At 40.1% G+C, this 17,798-nt stretch overlaps 1 protein-coding gene across 1 annotated transcript in view; it reads right to left on the bottom strand.

Moving 5' to 3' along the window:
* Window positions 1-17,798, bottom strand: part of LOC124554679 (E3 ubiquitin-protein ligase HUWE1) — a 350,828-nt gene that overhangs the window by 301,671 nt on the left and 31,359 nt on the right. Inside the window, exons 7-9 of the mRNA XM_047128297.1 lie at window positions 8,293-8,578; window positions 3,297-3,398; window positions 2,668-3,207 (exon numbers count right to left, since the gene is read on the bottom strand). Of these exons, the coding sequence (XP_046984253.1) occupies window positions 2,668-3,207; window positions 3,297-3,398; window positions 8,293-8,578 (928 nt within the window). The remainder of the gene's footprint in view (window positions 1-2,667; window positions 3,208-3,296; window positions 3,399-8,292; window positions 8,579-17,798) is intronic.

Consider the following 17,798-nt stretch of genomic DNA (forward strand, 5'->3'; position numbering starts at 1 on the left):
TGGCGCTATGGTTGGCCCACTAGATGGTACTGCCATAGGTCAAACATGTCAACTGCGTTTTTTAAAATAGGAACCCCAATTTTTTGTTACATATTCATGTAGTACGTAAAGAAATATGAATTAGTTGGAGCACATTTTTTGCTTTGTGATAGATGGCACTATAATAGTCACAAACACATGGCTCATTATTTTAGACAAACAGTTGGTAACAGGTAGGTTTTTTAAATTAAAATACAAAACGTAGGTACGTTTGAACATTTTATTTCAGTTGTTCCAATGTGCTACATGTACCTTTGTGAACTTATCATTTCTGAGAACACATGCCAATACAGCGTGATTACCTGTAAATACCACATTAATGCAATACATGCTCAAAATGATGTCCGTCAACCTCAATGCATTTGGCAATATGTGTAATGACATTCCTCTCAACAGCGAGTAGTTCGCCTTCCGTAATGTTCGCATATGCATTGACAATGCGCTGACGCACCGTGTCAGGTGGTGTTGGTGGATCACGATAGCAAGTATCCTTCAACTTTCCCCACAGAAAGAAATCCGGGGGCGTCAGATCCAGTGAACGTGCTTTGATGACCAATCCACCTGTCATGAAATATGCTATTCAATACCGCTTCAACCAAATGTGAGCTATGTGCTGGACATCCATCATGTTGGAAGTACATCGCCATTCTGTCATGCAGTGAAATATCTTGTACTAACATCGATAGAACATTGCATAGGAAATCAGCATACATTGCACCATTTAGACTGCCATCGATAAAATGGGGGCCAATTATCCTTCCTCCCATAATGCCGCACAATACATTAACCCGCCAAGGTTGCTGATGTTCCACTTGTCGCAGCCATCGTGGATTCTCCATTGCATAATAGTGCATATTATGCCATTTACGTTACCGCTGTTGGTGAATGATGCTTCGTTGCTACATAGAACACGTGCAAAAAATCTGTCATCGTCCCGTACATTTCTCTCATGCCCAGTGGCACAACTGTACACAATGTTCAAAGTCGGCGCCATGCAATTCCTGGTGCATAGAAATATAGTACGGGTGCAATCGATGTTTATGTAGCATTTTCAACATGGACGTTTTTGAGATTCCCGATTCTCATGCAATTTGTCTGCTACTGATGTGTGGATTAGCCACGACAGCAGCTGAAACACCTACTTGGGCATCATTTGTTGCAGGTTGTGGTTGATGTTTCACATGTGGTTGAACACTTCCCGTTTCCTTAAATAACGTAACTATCCGGCGAATGGTCCGTACACTTGGATGATGTCATCCAGGATATCGAGCAGCATACGTAGCACACGCCCGTTGGGCATTTTGATCACAATAGGCATACATCAACACGATATCGACCTTTTCCGCAATTGGTAAACGGTCCATTTTAACATGGGTGAAGTATCACAAAGCAAATACCGTCCGCACTGGCGGAATGTTACGTGATACCACGTAACGTATTTATACATTTGTGACTATTGCAGCACCATCTATCACAAAGCGAAAAAAGTGGCTCAACTAACACAATCATATTTCTTTACATTCTACACGAATATGTAATTAAATATGGGGGTTCCTATTTTTAAAAATGCAGTTGATATCCGTTTGACCTATGGCAGCACCATCTAGCGGGCCAACCTTAGCGCCATCTGGTTTCCCCCTTCAAGCTAGACGAGTTTCGTTCTTTGTAGTTTTTTCATTTGATGCTTATTTCATGAGATATTTGGCCCAGTCACTATCAATGGACCACCCTGTATGTGGTAATCAGTAAAGCTGTGCTGATTTTCTGAGTTTTGGGGGGAGACTGAGGTACATCTTTCTAAAAACAATCAAGAAAATAATATTGTGGTTCTTCCAAAGTGACTGTATAGGTGCCTTTTGTCAGATACATTAAAAACATTAAAATAATATTTACCACTGTTTACCATCACTGATGGTTTCATGGTGTAATACAAGGGAATGTCAATAAAGCCAAAGGGTTTTCTTTTACTTTCATGGAGTATGTGCGAGTTCCATGTTCATATCGACAACAAGAATTAACTGTGATGGTATGTGAAATCTGTCTATCCATCTGTGTGTCTTAGTCATGGGCAATATGTGGTTTTAAAATACTTTTTTCATCTGCAAGAACTGGTCTTTACACTAACAAATGCAAATAACCACACTTTGTGTCAGTACCATTCACTAAACCACAATTACAGTAACACCCATTCAGTTATTATGCAGTACTGTTAATGATTGTTTCTTTCAGCTGCCAATGAAATTAAATCTTTTACAACCTAGATACGAGAACAGGATCTCAAGGCAATGATTTTAAGTATTTCTCATAAGACATACTGCATACACCTTGAAAAATGGGATCCATTTCACTCATTTCATGTTGGATTACCTCTAACACATGAAAAGTAATGTACATCCAAATAATTATCATGCCTGTAATAAGTTCAGTCCTAAAATTTTTAGACTTTCTAGTTGTTGTTCTGCAGTATTCCGTGTGTTTTGATTTCTGAAGATACAGGGGAGGCAGAGAAAGGGCGGGAGGGGGAGGGGAGAGAGGGGAAGGCAAAGGTACAAGAGGTTTTACATGAAACATTATTATAAGAACAACATAAAACATTGAGCCATATAAAACATTACAATATATACTCACATCTTTCACTATAAGGGCATTCATAATAACATATGTCAGGCCATCATCTTGCAGAGTACAAAGAAATGATGGTTCCTGAAAAACATACACTGTAACAACATCTGTTGCAAGAAGAAAGAGTGAAGCACCGTAATACTCTGCATTGCTTATTATGTGTCTCAGACTCGATGGCAAGGATCCAGCCATTACATTCCTCACACTATCTGAAAATGACGTGTCTTGAATGGCCTTCTTCAGAAAATTCAACATGGATTTCAACAAAGCAGCTCGCTGTGGAAGACAGGTTTTCACTGATTTGGGGTCATTTGTGCTGATTGGCCTATGGCTTTCCCTAATTTCTTGTGACATCTCACTTTTATTCAAATCACCCCGAGTTTTGTCTGTGTCCACTTCCATCACATGTTCACTGTCGGCACTGCAACTTGGTTGACCAGACTGTGCATTAACATTGAATGTTAGATGCTGAGGCTGATAGCAGGCCAGTATGTCATTTGTTTTGATCACAAAAGGCTGATCTCTCCTACAAGCATTCACTTCAACCTGAAAAAAAATCAGAATTGTTAAAGAAATACAATAAATATTACAGTTAAAAAATTTTAAACATACAATTCAGTTCTAGTAATACTAACCTCAAGTCTACTTATGAAACTGGAAAGGCCTCCATGAGCTTGAAAGCTTTGCATGTCAATGTTTGTGATAAGATCAATAACTCGCACAGCTCTTGTAACAAACTGCAAGGAAAGGAAAAGGAGTACATGTATTCGTTTTAAGATAATCTTAAAAATATTTATAGTGATTAAAAATCAATTATTTGGTACATTCAAGGATATCTCACAGTATATGTCCATTTAACTTAATAATCAGAAGTCAATAATGGAGAATGGGGGAAGGGGCGACAGCATTTTTATATTGTAAAACTTCTGTCTTGTTCATTTTTTGAAAGATTTGACACAAATAACATGCTATCAGTTACATATTATGATCACATTTTGGCATGTCAGAATGCTATCCAGTGATAGAACTAGGCTACAATAACTTTCAGCTGCATGAATTTACATGTCCAATTTTATCTACAGCATTGGAAAGGAAATTGTTGGTAGAAAATGATCACAACATGATGACTAAGCACAGCTGTATTTCTAAAATAGATTCGACATTAATGAGTAATACTTCTAATCTTGATGAAGGGGAGCACGAGTATGAATTTGAAGATATTTAGAGACATGGTAAAACTATCTGATCAAAGATCAACTGCTCATTGTCTAATTAGGCAGTTGATTCTAAGGTAAAAGTGAGATCTTTCCTCTATGATTCATTATGTAATATCCAAAAGAAATCCACTGGTTGTGATTTTGCATAGAAGATACTTTAAAAAAAATTATTTACAGATAATGTGTCTAGTCGTTCATACCCAGAACGTTACAATGCTGAATAAATGTGTGAATGTTTTAACTGAAATAATACTGCAGTGGGGAAGTACCACATTTCCTGTACAATGTGGCAGTGACTATTTATGTGTGCAAACACTAACAAAGTAAGTGATTTGTGATAGTCATTCAAAACGTGCTTACACTTATTAAGTGTGATTAATGATAAAGGGCATACTGGTTTTGGAAGCATTACAGATATTAGGTATACTAATCAAGTCAAGTTAACTTTGAAGTGTTGTCATATGGCAATGTGGAACATTGTTATGAAACATTATTTGTGTGGACCTTGCATAAGGTTTGATAAAATCAGCAGGGTAATGTTGTATGCTGTCTCTCATAATGAACAGCTGTAATAACTGATTTTTCATTGTACTCGGTTAGGACGAACAGGACAGCTATAGATCATACAGTATAATAATTTGTTTCTAGTGGAATTGCAACATTAATGAAAAATGTTTAGCTACATTTACTGCATTATCTGTCTACCACACCTACATTTCTGGAAACGTCCTTGCGAACAAGTGATAAACTGTAATCTCACACCAACTGCCCTCAACGTCCTTTATTCACAGTAATTTTTTGATTCACATTTACTGCGATTTAATGGTTCAATGTACTACAGTAACAAATGATTGAAGTATTTTTCAGACTTAAAATCTTTCAATATCATGTAACTAAAGAGGAGGATTAAAATGGACTTTACATTGTTACAGCCTTGTTTTACAAACATCAGTATTTTCCAAACGAATACATAAAGGGTTTCTACTAAGTTTTGAATTTCCTGTAATAGGGCAGTGATTAGCAACAGTAATCTAACTCTAGGGAGAACTCTTATTTGCCCAAACACTGTGATACAGTATCAAAAGACTATAGCTGTCATACAGGAAATGAAATCACAGCTATGAAGAGAGAAAAAAAGGCAGCTAATAAAGAGAAAGTTACAGGTTTCAAGCTAATGATAACAGGAACAAGCTGAATTAAAGAAAACTAATCAGGTATTTCCAAGTGGATGTGAAAAGACACACTGAAAATATGGTAAGAGAAACAACTGGAAACTATAAGAGCACGAAGAAACACTGGAGTAACTTGGGTTGCATGAAAACCAAATTTCAACAATTAAGATGACTGAAGGAACAATAATTGACAGACCACAAGCTATAAAGGCAATCCAAGGTTTTTTTAAATTAAGGAATCAGTTGGGAACAAAATACAGCCAGCAAATAATAAAAAATAATTACATTCAAAATGGGTTGAGGTGTATAAAGATATTCCAGTTATGAAAAAAGAAACGGCATCTCCCCCCCCCCCCCTTTTTTTGTTGGGTGGGAGGTGCTAGCTGAAATGGTTAACCCTGTTGGCAAAGTATATGAAAAAAAAATTTTAATCATTAAATTGTTTACAGATCAATGAAAACCATGGCACCAAACTGGAACAGTGCTGTAATTGATCTACTCCAAAAATAGAAACAAAATAGACCTGGGCTGACACTTTGCCACAATGAGTGAGTGAACCTATCACTGACTATACAGAAGTATCTTTGTCACACTCAACTCAGATACAGTTCTTTACTCTTGTTCTGTTTTTATTCTTATCCGAGTACAAATACACATTAGCTGTCAAATAACTGAGCTGTTATTTTATGAGGCGACCCCAAAAAAGAAAAACTAAAGATAATAGTGTGACCAGATATTGTGGGGAATAATGGATTTATCAACGAACACTAGAATGTGGGATTGAGATTAAACAATACTTACTGCTCAATCCACAATCACAGTCCACAACTATTAATTCATCACAATATGAGATGATAGATAAAAATGCACAAGATGGGAGTACATATAGGAGACATGGAAATGTAGAACTTCCTGTGTTCTGGCAATGCGATCTCAGCTGCATTTCACAGGATGGATGCATATTTCAGAAGCATAGCATGTCCAATAATGTTGATAAATTTAAGATAGTGGTTTCACATCTGGATTTAGAAGTCATAGAAGAAATAAAAGAAATCTTGTCATAACAAAGTCACACTGTGCTAAGCAAAGTTCTCATACAATGTTACACATTTCCACTAGAGATGCAATTACAAGAAGTTTTCTCAGAAGAAAATATGGGTGACAAGTCTCTGTCACAAGTACTCAAAGCCTTGTGTACACGAGTATGTGATAAATGTCTGTCTGAACAATCTTTACGAGTATTATGGCTTTGTAAAGTTACAGCCAACTTTTGCACTGTCACTGTGGCGCAATGCAAACTTCAATGATGGATGTTAAAGGGTGCTAACATTTGTCAGGAACACCATATGCACCTGATCAGTGCATGGCATCAAGATTTGCAACTACCACATTGCTTGCAGTCAGCCAATCACACTGACTGTTCATGCAGGACCCTTTATCAGGTGACGAGCTTCAGACTGACACACACTTCAGTGCGCACACAAGTTTTCCAAAATTCTCACTGCTTCAATGGACATAAAAAAACCAGCAGTGATCACACTACTGAACTTGTTTGATTACAATTTTATGCTATGTGACCTAAGAAACATGCCAAACTTAGCAAAGTTACATAAACAAGTGCCTCAAGAATTACCATTCAAATCTCGTCATATGGGCAACATTGACATGCTACTGAAGTAGAGACTACTACGAACACCTGCTGCAGCTTTTCCACCATCTACAAGGAGTACAGTACAATTACTGGCAAGATAAAGTTGGGCCTGTCACTATTACCTGAGCAGGTCGAAGCCCCTTTGCACAACTCACAAGAGGCTTCGCAGATTCCTAGCCATGCTGAACTATTACCAACATTAATTGCCTAAACTAGGTCTGCCCTAGAGCCACTCAAAACAATACTTGCTGACAAATACCATGGAGTACAGATACTGAAGCAGCTTTCCATTACCTAAGGAAAATCTATTACAAGCAGTGCCACTAGGAAATCAAAGGCTGAGTGCTCCTTGGCACTTACAGTAGATGCAAGCCAAAAGCAGTTGTACAGCAGAAAGCTGATGGCAAATGGCAGCTGCTCACATTTCCCTCTAACTTAACAGCAGGAAAAATGGAGTGCTACTGACTGCTGGTTGCTTGCTATTCACTTAGCTATGTAGCACTTCCACCCATCTGTCAAAGAGACCACAAGCCATTAGTAGCTATCTTTCAGCTAGACACAGATCTCAATTCATGAAGTCAGTGCAGCAGTTGGAGTACATCACACAGTCCACAATGGATGTGTGTCACATAAGAGGAAAAGACAACATGGTCATTAGATCGCACATCTCTAAACTGTGCCAAATCAAACTCCATTCAATGGAAGAGTTAGTGTCAGAGCAACAAGAAGATCCTCTCTTGCACTGTCATACATGGAGAAACCAATAATTATATAAGAGCAGAGGACAGCTATGCAGTTCAGGTGACTGTCAGCCCCAAATGTGCCTGACAGAATTTCGTGTGACGTAGTGAAAGGGAAGCAAAGGCCCTACATACCAGAACAATACCATCGTGAGGTTTTCAAAACTTCCTGGGGGGAGCCTCACACGTTCCACAACTTATTTAAACAGGTGTGTCACGAGTGGCATTCACAGATAACAGTTTCACACCAGTAATAGGAAATATTTGATACAGTTTTAACTATTGCTTTATTTAATAAAGTAATGAACAATTCACTACTTAGGTCAGGAAGATGAAAGTTCTACATTACCTGTATCTGTGTTTCTTGGCATCACATTATATGTTTACTAACCGTGATATGTCCACACAGGTCAAATACTAAATAACATAATCTTGACCTGTCTGAGGAACTTCACAAAGTCTTTTAAGTACAGGCACCACAATATTTTTTATTTTTATTTTTTGTTTTAAATTGTGATTTTTCATCTAGTCCAAATACAAGTAATTTATTTGCAGCCTTCCTTTCCCTTTTATGAAAGCACACACCATCTTTTACCAATAACCATTATCCCTCCCCTTCCATGTTCACTTAAACCTTATCCTTTCCCCTTCTATGACTTCAGCCCCTCCTTACAAGAATCTCTTATTTTTAGATTGGAAAAGAATACTTCATTAAGCACTTTACAATACATTTAAAGGATTGCCACATAAAAATATGAAGGAAGACACTCAGGAAAACTTAAAAGAAACCACTACAATGAATCACATAACACTGTCACATCTGTCAATAAATAAATTTAAAAAGTACTTACTGTGATATGTTCTAACTCTCTTCCATGCCAGTGTATTACTCTCAGCAAGCATTCCATCATGCCAGAGCTAACTAGTGCCTCACCTCCAGCATCATAACTTGCCAAATGGTAAAGGAAACTGAAAAGTGCTGTTGCGAGTGGAAGAGGAAATGGACATTTTGGGCGATTTAGTTGAGGGTCTGACAATAACGTGCTAACACAGGATCGAACAAAGGTAGGCAAGAAACCATGGAATGAATTTGCTGTTGTCACTTCAATTATCATATTCAGTCTTGCACTCGGTTTCCTAAAGATGGAAAGGGGGAAAAAATAATAATTTCATATATACAAGAAATACTAAAACAAAATTACCCTCATAGAAAATACAATTTATCCACAATAATGAGAAAATGTTAATACCATATAGCAAACTCATTTGAGGTAATGGGTAAGAACTAATATATTACACTGAAGAGACCAGTTTGCATCAATTTGCAAAACAGGCTGATCCCTACAGTACTTCAAAAATTTGTGCTGACCTTCAATGACCCGATAGTTCATTCAAAATAGTAGAAAACCTTAACTTTGTGACTTAACTAATCAACCAAGGAAAGGCAATAAGATGATTCAAGATCTAAAACATCGTACTTACAGTATTAAGCAATAGGTTTTCCACACTGAAATAGTATTTAAAAACAGCACACAAATGAGGACCATGTACCACTTACAAAGGTAAGTGCACCCCTAAAAACGTTACTAAATACAAGTCTTGAGCCTGGTAAATGCAGAGTATGTATTTGCCTACTGGATATTAATGTATTAGAACACAATTTGCAAATATATTGTGGAACTTGCTGGGCCATACCAGTTGCTCTACTTCAGGCAGTTATTTTTCTATATACACATTTCCCATATTATATGTATCTTTCACTTTCTTTTTCATTTCTTTTCAATCTTTATCTATTTACTTTTAGTTGTCATTACTTCTCTACATTACTCACTAAAATGAACATGAGCAATAACACTCATTCACATAATTTTACTCACATCCCCAAAGATTATAATACACAGTATACAAGCTAACTGTAATGGTGTGTATCAACACAACGCTTGTCTCCGTTCAACTTTGCACATTCATTTGGCACTACTAACATCGCAACAAAGGGGTGTGTTTGCGGCAGTAATGATTTGTCGTAAGACATGCTTCCCAGACTTTGAGAAATTGGTGTAGTATATGGTCAACAGTAGCCACAGGTTGGCAATTTGATCAAAAATTCGACTTGGATTTTACAGTGTGATTTATTATGCATTTTTGTTCATATCTTTTGACAATAAAGCATGCAATTTCCAACTTATGAATTTGCATAGGCCAGAATTTTTACAATTTCCAAGATACAATTTTGACTAGTGTTATTCTGTTACTTTTTCATACATCTGAAAAGATTTTTCCAGTAACCTTCCAAATGCACATTCTGCAGAAAATAAAACCATAGCACTGCTTATGAAAGGTAATGCAATGTACCTGATATTTTTGCAGTCACTACAAACTCTTACATTAATTTCTCAGTAAATTACAAAAATGCTTTCCTGGAAAAAAAAAATTTGCTCATATTTGCATGTGAACATATGACCTCTATAACACAGCATAAATTGTGTTCCATATCAATGCTTTTGCCTAGTGCTAGAAGTTCCCATAGTTTGTTTAATATCTTGTTATTTGAGACAACCACATTCTCAGTTTTCTAAGCATAACAACAATACCAATACCACACTTTGAAATTCTTGCAAAAATCTTTAACCAATGTGTGGCACATGTACCTTCAAAAATGGTGACATGAAACTAAGTAACAATTAATCTGTGTTTCAATTAGTTTACTTTCTCAGGTGTCATGGAAAAACAGCTGCGTTAACCGCACAGTCAATATATAAATAGTGCACAAAACCCTGGTAAAAACTGAATTAATAAAAAGAGAGAGATCTTTAATAAAGAGTAATTTAACAACAAATAATAATTTTATGTTCATGAAGTATTTGAGCGCCCTACCTTATACCTGTAAATGGAACTATACCCGTCTTTAAAATGCCAAATGTGACATACTCCTGCATAGTTAATCTTAAATTCTGATTGTGTCATATACATCAGCAGCTGATTATAATGTGCTAATGTGCTATACCACACTGTACACATCACACTAAAATTGCCCACTTTCTCTTTGAATGCAAGCCATAAATTGCACTAAAATTAAGTTATTTCTCCTTGAATGTGTGCTGGTCTGCAAATAAAATGGACAAAAGTATTTTTTTGTAAAGCTCTCTCCATGATAACTAGAAACCTGTGTTGAGTTCTGAAATGACAGTCAGCCACATTACTATCAACTCAGCGATGGGTCGCAAGGTGTCTGTTTTAAACTCCACATTCTCTCATGTGACATCATCCCTTCTGGCACTTACGTTGCTCATAGCACCAAGTCAGTACTTTTCTTTGAAAGTGCATGTAACAGCACTGTGGTGAAGTGGTTGAGACCACTGAGTGGAAATTTGTTGGCCTGGGTTCAATTACCACTGCTAACATATTTTTTAAAATTTTATTTCATTGATCACAATGCACAACAAATAATTATAAAATACATTTTAACATTTCAATTTATATATGTAAAGTTAATATATTCAGTTTAGTTACTACTACTACCCTTTTAAGTAAAAAGGCCACAAGCCACCATATTGTAGCACACTGGCACAATTATACATGAACCACCACCATTGGCTATATATCAAAAAGATAATCTGGACACCAATAGCTGCAGTGTATTTACCGCCCTTAAGAAGCAAACAAATTTAGTAAGGTTATACCAAACTGCAAAACGTAAAAGTGTGGTTCAGACATGGGAGTCACATGCTTCTACAGAAGACTTGCCTCAGAAGCAGAACCTTTGCAGGAAATATGGAGAATGTCACAAATTTCAAGAGATAGTATAAGTTTTTTTTTTTGGGAGAGGGAATTGGGAAGAGGGAAGGAGGTGATTTTAAAGTACTAGTGGTATGCTGAGACACACCTGTGATTAGAACAGGTGACAGCAACAAGCAATTGTTCAAGGGTCCTAAAAGAAGTACAAAATTAGTTCTGTTCATGGTGAAGCCACTGGAGACACAGCACATGACTAGATTGGGGAATAACAAGGAATAATATTGTCAATGCTATTTCAAAGGAACCACCCCAGCATTTCCCCCTAAGTGATTCATGAAGATGACAAAAAACCTAAATCTAGAATGGCCAGAAGGAGATTTGAACAATTTAATATAGGTCTGCTGTCTTACCACTGTGCCACTTCAATTGATGGTATTTTACACAATGTCTTATCTGAGTCACCTTGAGCAGTTAAAAAAACTCTTGGTATTAATTTGCCAGATTACCAGGAAAATCTTTCCGTTTATTTGTTGTAGCACCAGATTGTTGTTGCCATCAGTTCAAAGACTGGTTTGATGTTTACTTGTGTTAAAATAAAGGTAAAGAAAAATGAAAAATATTTTTTTTTTAGCAAGTAAAAAAAATGGTTCAAATGGCTCTGAGCACTATGGGACTGAACTGCTGACGTCATTAGTCCCCCTAGAACTTAGAACTAGTTAAACCTAACTAACCTAAGGACATCACAAACATCCATGCCCGAGGCAGGATTCGAACCTGCGACCGTAGCGGTCTTGTGGTTCCAGACTGCAGCGCCTTTAACCGCACGGCCACTTCGGCCGGCCTTTTAGCAAGTAAAACAAGAAGAGACATTACAGACAACCTGAGAAGTCTAAATGTGAATTCACCACTGTAACTAAAAATGTGGATGGTCAATGGATAAAATAAATGAGTATTGTAGAATACCCTTAAACATATTTAATAAGCAAGGTTATAAAGGATGTGGAAAACTGTCATAGTTCAATTGCCACATTATAAAATTGCTGTTAAAGCTAAAAGCTCAATCACACAATTGCATGAATTATGCCAAAATAAGTGTAACAGAGCAATAAATTTTTTAATTGCATTTTTATGAAATTGTCACAAAATTGATGAAGAATCCTTATCAAAATACTGAATTTGGGCCTCCTAATTTGTTTTATAAATGAAGATCTTACTATTATTTTTCCTTTCAACTATCACACAATGAAACATGTTGAGATACGTGATCATTGCCCAGGTAGCTGAACACACTATACACCAATAGACTTGACTGTATATTTGTACTTTTCTGATCTGCCGCACCCCCCCCCCCCCTACCTACTCCTCCCCCTCCCCCCCCCCCCCAAAAAAAATGTACCAATTGCTATAAGAGCATATCATTCCAAATAATAGGAAAATAGCACAGGTCATCCTTGTATTTGAGAAGTGACATCAATAGGTCTGTACGATGATGTCAACTTCTTACTGAATTATGGAACTAGTTTTATTCTTATTTGCTAAAACCTGTTTGGAGATCAAAATTCAAACAGATTCTGTTAACAGTGATTTTGTTAAACTGACTGCTTCTCCATACTTTCACAAGATGTAGCAGTAGGGGAGAGTCCATAATATACTAGCTTACAGAGTTTCAGGCCATTTTTGCTCATTAGATTGAAGAAATTCTACGCAAAAGAATTTCCATGTGATTCTTAATTGGGAGAGCATCAAAACAGGCAGTAACATTAGGCATACCTGAAATAACACACACACACACACACACACACACACACACACACACACACACACACACACACACACACACACACACTTGATCACCTAGAACTTGCACTGCAAATATTCAGGAAATGGAAAGTACCATTGATCCGAGGTTTTCGTATAATGGTTGGTTGGTTTAAAAGAGGGGAGGAAGCGGCCAAACTGAAGCGGCCAAACTGAAGCGGCCAAACTGAAGCGGCCAAACTGAAGCGACCAAACTGAAGCGGCCAAACTGAAGCGGCCAAACTGAAGCGGCCAAACTGTGAGGTCATCAGTCCCTTGTTCCCGGCAAAATAATTACACAATGGAAAGAAGAAAAGAAAGGAGGTGTACAGCACAATAACAAGAGAAAGGAAGAACCAGAAGAACGACAGGAGGACAACCAACACTACTGTGGACAAAAACAGGAAAAGAAAACCATAGAGAGAAGCAAGAAACAGATAGAAGGGGTAAAAACAAGAGAGCAGATGACCGTGGCTGGCCAACCGTGAGAATAAAAAGGAAAAGCCAGCCACTCTGCGACACATTAAAACATCCACCCTAAAAGCATTAGAGTGGAGAACACAAAGGGACAAAGGACATGCACTAAAACATATAGACTGATAAGATGCACCAATTAGTATGAAACATAAAACTAAATTGGCTGACAAGACATAAGCTAAAATGAATGGCAACAAGTCTGGTAAATAAAGAGTCTGTCGCAGGGCAGCCAAAGAAGAACAGCTCACCAAGATATGGGCCACTGTCAGCCGGGCGCGGCATCGACACTGAGGTGGGTCATCACGGCGCAGGAGGTAGCCATGTGTCACCCAAGTGTGGCCAATGCAGAGCCAGCAGAGAAGCACATAGTCCCTGTGAGAGGCACACATCGAGGACTGCCCCCCATTTGTGGTCTCCTCAATGGCACAGTTTGTTGTACATGCTGAGGTTATGCTATTTTGTCTCCCAAAACTGCAAAACTTTGGGGCGTAGTACCAAATGCAGGTATGTTGCAGAGAAGTTGATCTACATAAGCAGTTTCTGTGTAGCCTGTTTTGTCAGCAAGTTAATCGCCTGGGATTCCGACGTGACCTGGGGTCCAGACAAACACCACTGAACAACCAGACTGTTCCAGGGCATAGATGTATTCCTGGATGGTCGCCATCAAAGGATGACGAGGGTAGCACTGGTCCAGAGTTCGTAGGCTGCTCAAGGAGGCAGTACACAGAAGAAATGACTCCTAGAGCATGAACGGATGTGCTCAAGAGCACGAGATATAGCCACCAGCTCGGCAGTGAAAACACTGCAGCCATCGGGCAAGGAATGCTGTTCAATAAGTCCTCCATGGACATACGTGAAGCCAACGTGATCATCAGCCATCAAGCAGTAAGTGTAAACCACTTCATGGCCTCGGTACATATCAAGAATCGAGAGAAACTGGCAGCAGAGAGCTGCAGGGTAAACTGAGTCCTTAGGGTCATTTGAAAGGTCCAGGCAAAGTTGTAGCCTCGGTGTACACCATGGAGGTGTAAATGAATGGACCTCAAGAATAGGTGGTAAAGGCAAGGACTCCAGTTCAGAAAGAAGAGATCAGACACGAACTGCAATTGGAAGCCTTGACCTGGGCCGCCGATGTGGAAGATGAACCGCTGTGGGTGGAAAAATGAGACTGTGATTCGGATCCGCTGGAGAACTATGAACATGTGGTATGTAACTGGCCAGCAGTTGTGCACACCTAACCTGCAATGGAGGCACTCTGGCTTCCACAAGTATGCTGGTCACCAGACTCATCCTAAAAGCTCCTGTCGCTAGGCGCATGCCACAGTGGTGCACTGGGTAAAGCAAACGCAATGCTGAGGGTGCTGCCAAACCATAAACCAAACTCCCATAGTCAAGGCGGGAACGAACAAGGGCTCTGTAGAGATGCAGTAGCGTAGAGCGATCTGCACCCCAGTTGGTGTTGCTCAGACAGCGGAGGGTATTGAGGTGCTGCCAGCACTACCGTTTAAGCTGACGAAGGTGAGGAAGCCAAGTCAATTGGGCATCGAAAACCAGTCCTAAGAATTGATATGTCTCTACTACAGTGAGTGGATCATCATTAAGGTAAAGTTCTGGTTCTGGACGAATGGTATGACACCGACAGAAGAGCATAACACATGACTTTGCAGCCAAAAACTGGAAACTGTGGGCTAAGGCCCATGACTGCACCTTGTGGATGGCTCCCTGTAGGCACTGCTCAGCAACACCAGTACTGGTGAAAGAGTATGAAATGCAGAAGTGATCTGCATACAGAGAAAGTGAGGCGGATGGCTGCTAAACCATTAATGGCCACTAAAAATAGAGATACACTCAATACAGAGCCCTGCGGGACCCCATTCTCCTGGATTTGGGGGAACTATGGGAGGCACCAACTTGGACACAGAAAGTACAAAGTGACAGGAAATTCTGGATAAAACTCTGGAGTGGACCTCAGAGACCCCACTCGTATAATGTCACCAGGTCGTTTCATACGCTTTTCGTAAATAAAAAAAAGACAGCAACCAGGTGTTGGCATCTGGAAAAAGACTGTTTGCACAGCAGGTGCTAGAGACACAAGATTATCAGTGGTAGAGTGACCCTGGTGGAAGCCGCCCTGATATGGAGCCAGTATGCCACGTGACTCCAGGATCAAACCCAACCGCTGACACAACATACGTTCCAACAGGTTACAAAAAACGTTGGTGAGACTGATGGACCAATAGCTATCCACATCAACTGGTTTTTTACTGGGTTTTAGCACCAGAATGATGGTGCTCTCCCGCCACTGTGATGGAAAGACACCATCGCACCAGTTCCTGTTGAAGATGATGAGCAGATGTCGCTTGTAGTCAGATGAGAGATGTTTAATCATCTGACTGTGGACCTGACCTGGTCCAGGAGCTGTGTTGGGGCAATGTGCAAGGGCACTGATGGGCTCCCACTCTGTAAATGGGACTTTATAGGATTCACTGTGGTGTGTAGTAAATGAGAGGACTTTCCTCTCCACCCGCTGTTTGAGAGTGCGAAAGGATAGGGTGGGGGGAATTCTCCCACTTAGAGGCTCGAGCACAGTTCTCAGCAATCACGTTTGCGTCGGCATATATCATGCCATTTATGGTAACACCGGGGACACCTGTTGGGATCTGGTACGCGAAAACACTTTTGATCTTTGCCCAGACTTTGGAAGGTGACATATGGCACCCAATGGCGGAAACGTATCTCTCCCAACACTTCTGCTTCCGTCGTTTGATAAGTTGGCCAATGCAAGCACAGAGCCGTTTAAAGGCAATTGCTGTAGACCTCGCCGACGTTCCTCAATTGCTTCAGCGTGACTTCCGGCAACCAGCAAGGGACTGTCTTTCGCCGGGGGCACCCTAAAGAGTAGGGTGCGTGTTTTCTGCCACCGAAACGATTGTCTTAGTCACTTGCTCAACCATCGCATCAATGTTCTCATGTGGGGAAGATTCAATGGTGGCAGCAGAGGTGGAAGTTTCCCTATCTGCCTTGTTTAAAGACATCTGGGCAGGCATCTGAGGACTTGATGCCGGGGAAATGACAGGAAGATGGGGAAGTGGTCACTACCACACAGGTTGTCATGTGCTCTCCAGTGGATAGATGGAGAAGTCCTGGGCTGCAAACAGAGATCAATGGCCGAATACGTGCCATGTGCCACAGTGAAATGTGTGGTGGCCCCAGTATTTGAGAGAGATGTCGAGCTGAGACAGTAAAGTTTCCACATCTCTGCCTCAGCCAGTAAGCATGGTGCCACCCCACACGGGGTTATGGGCATTAAAATATCTCAAAAGTATGAAAGGTTTAGGGAGTTGATCCATCAGTGCAGTTAATACATTCAGGGGTACTGCACCATCCAGAGCAAGATACACATTGCAGACAGTTATTTCCTGCATCGTCCTTATTCTGACAGCCACAGCATCAAGAGGGGTTTGAAGGGGCACATGTTCACTACAGATTTAGTTTAGGACATAAATGCAAACGCCACCTGACACACTATTATAGTCACTACAGTTCCTGTAATATCCCTTATGCCCATGGAGGGCAGGGGTCCACATTGCTGGGAACAAGGTTTCCTGGGGGGCAACGCAGAAACCAGGTTTAAAGCTTAACAGTTGCCGTAGCTCAGCCAGGCAGTGGAAAAAAACCGCAGCAATTCCACTGGATGATTACATCATGAGACTGGGAAGGCATGGAACAATCAATGAGGCAGTTTATGCCTCAGGGCCACCTGCTTCCATTGACTTTTTGCCTGAGCAGTCTATATCCATTTTGTCTGAGGGTCTGGCGAGATCTAGCTCCTCAGCAGATGCCAGAATCTTCACCTCATTCGCAGATGGAGAGCTTGTAGGCAGAGGTGGTGTGGGTGCCACCACAATTTCCTTAGTCTTGGGAACCTTCTTTTTGGATTTCTCTTGCTGTTCCTTGGGTTTGTCTGGCTGGGAGGACTTCACTGGCTCAGTCTCCGGGACAGAGAATGAGTGTGAAGCCCTGGGACCAGCTGCTTTTGGGCTATTCAGCCACTAGTGGGTGTCATCTTTCCCATGAGCAGAAACCTGGGAAGAGAGTGACCCAAAGGATCCTTCCCTAGTGAGAGCAGCCGAAGAAGTTGTATGCTTCTCCGGCTTAGAAGTGGAGATGGTGGTTTGGGGGTCTTGCTCCTGAAGTAGGTGGTGCAGGAGCAACAGGGAGGGAAGTGCCCCTCACCATCGAGGAGGCAGGTGTAGTCTTCCAGCTCCGAGAGGTGACAGGTTGGTGGAGCTGATGATGCCAGAACTGTTGTAGCAGCGGCAAAAGACGATGTCATACCTACAGGATG

The sequence above is a fragment of the Schistocerca americana genome, chromosome X, assembly GCF_021461395.2.
Source record: "Schistocerca americana isolate TAMUIC-IGC-003095 chromosome X, iqSchAmer2.1, whole genome shotgun sequence".
Classification (NCBI taxonomy): domain Eukaryota; kingdom Metazoa; phylum Arthropoda; class Insecta; order Orthoptera; family Acrididae; genus Schistocerca; species Schistocerca americana.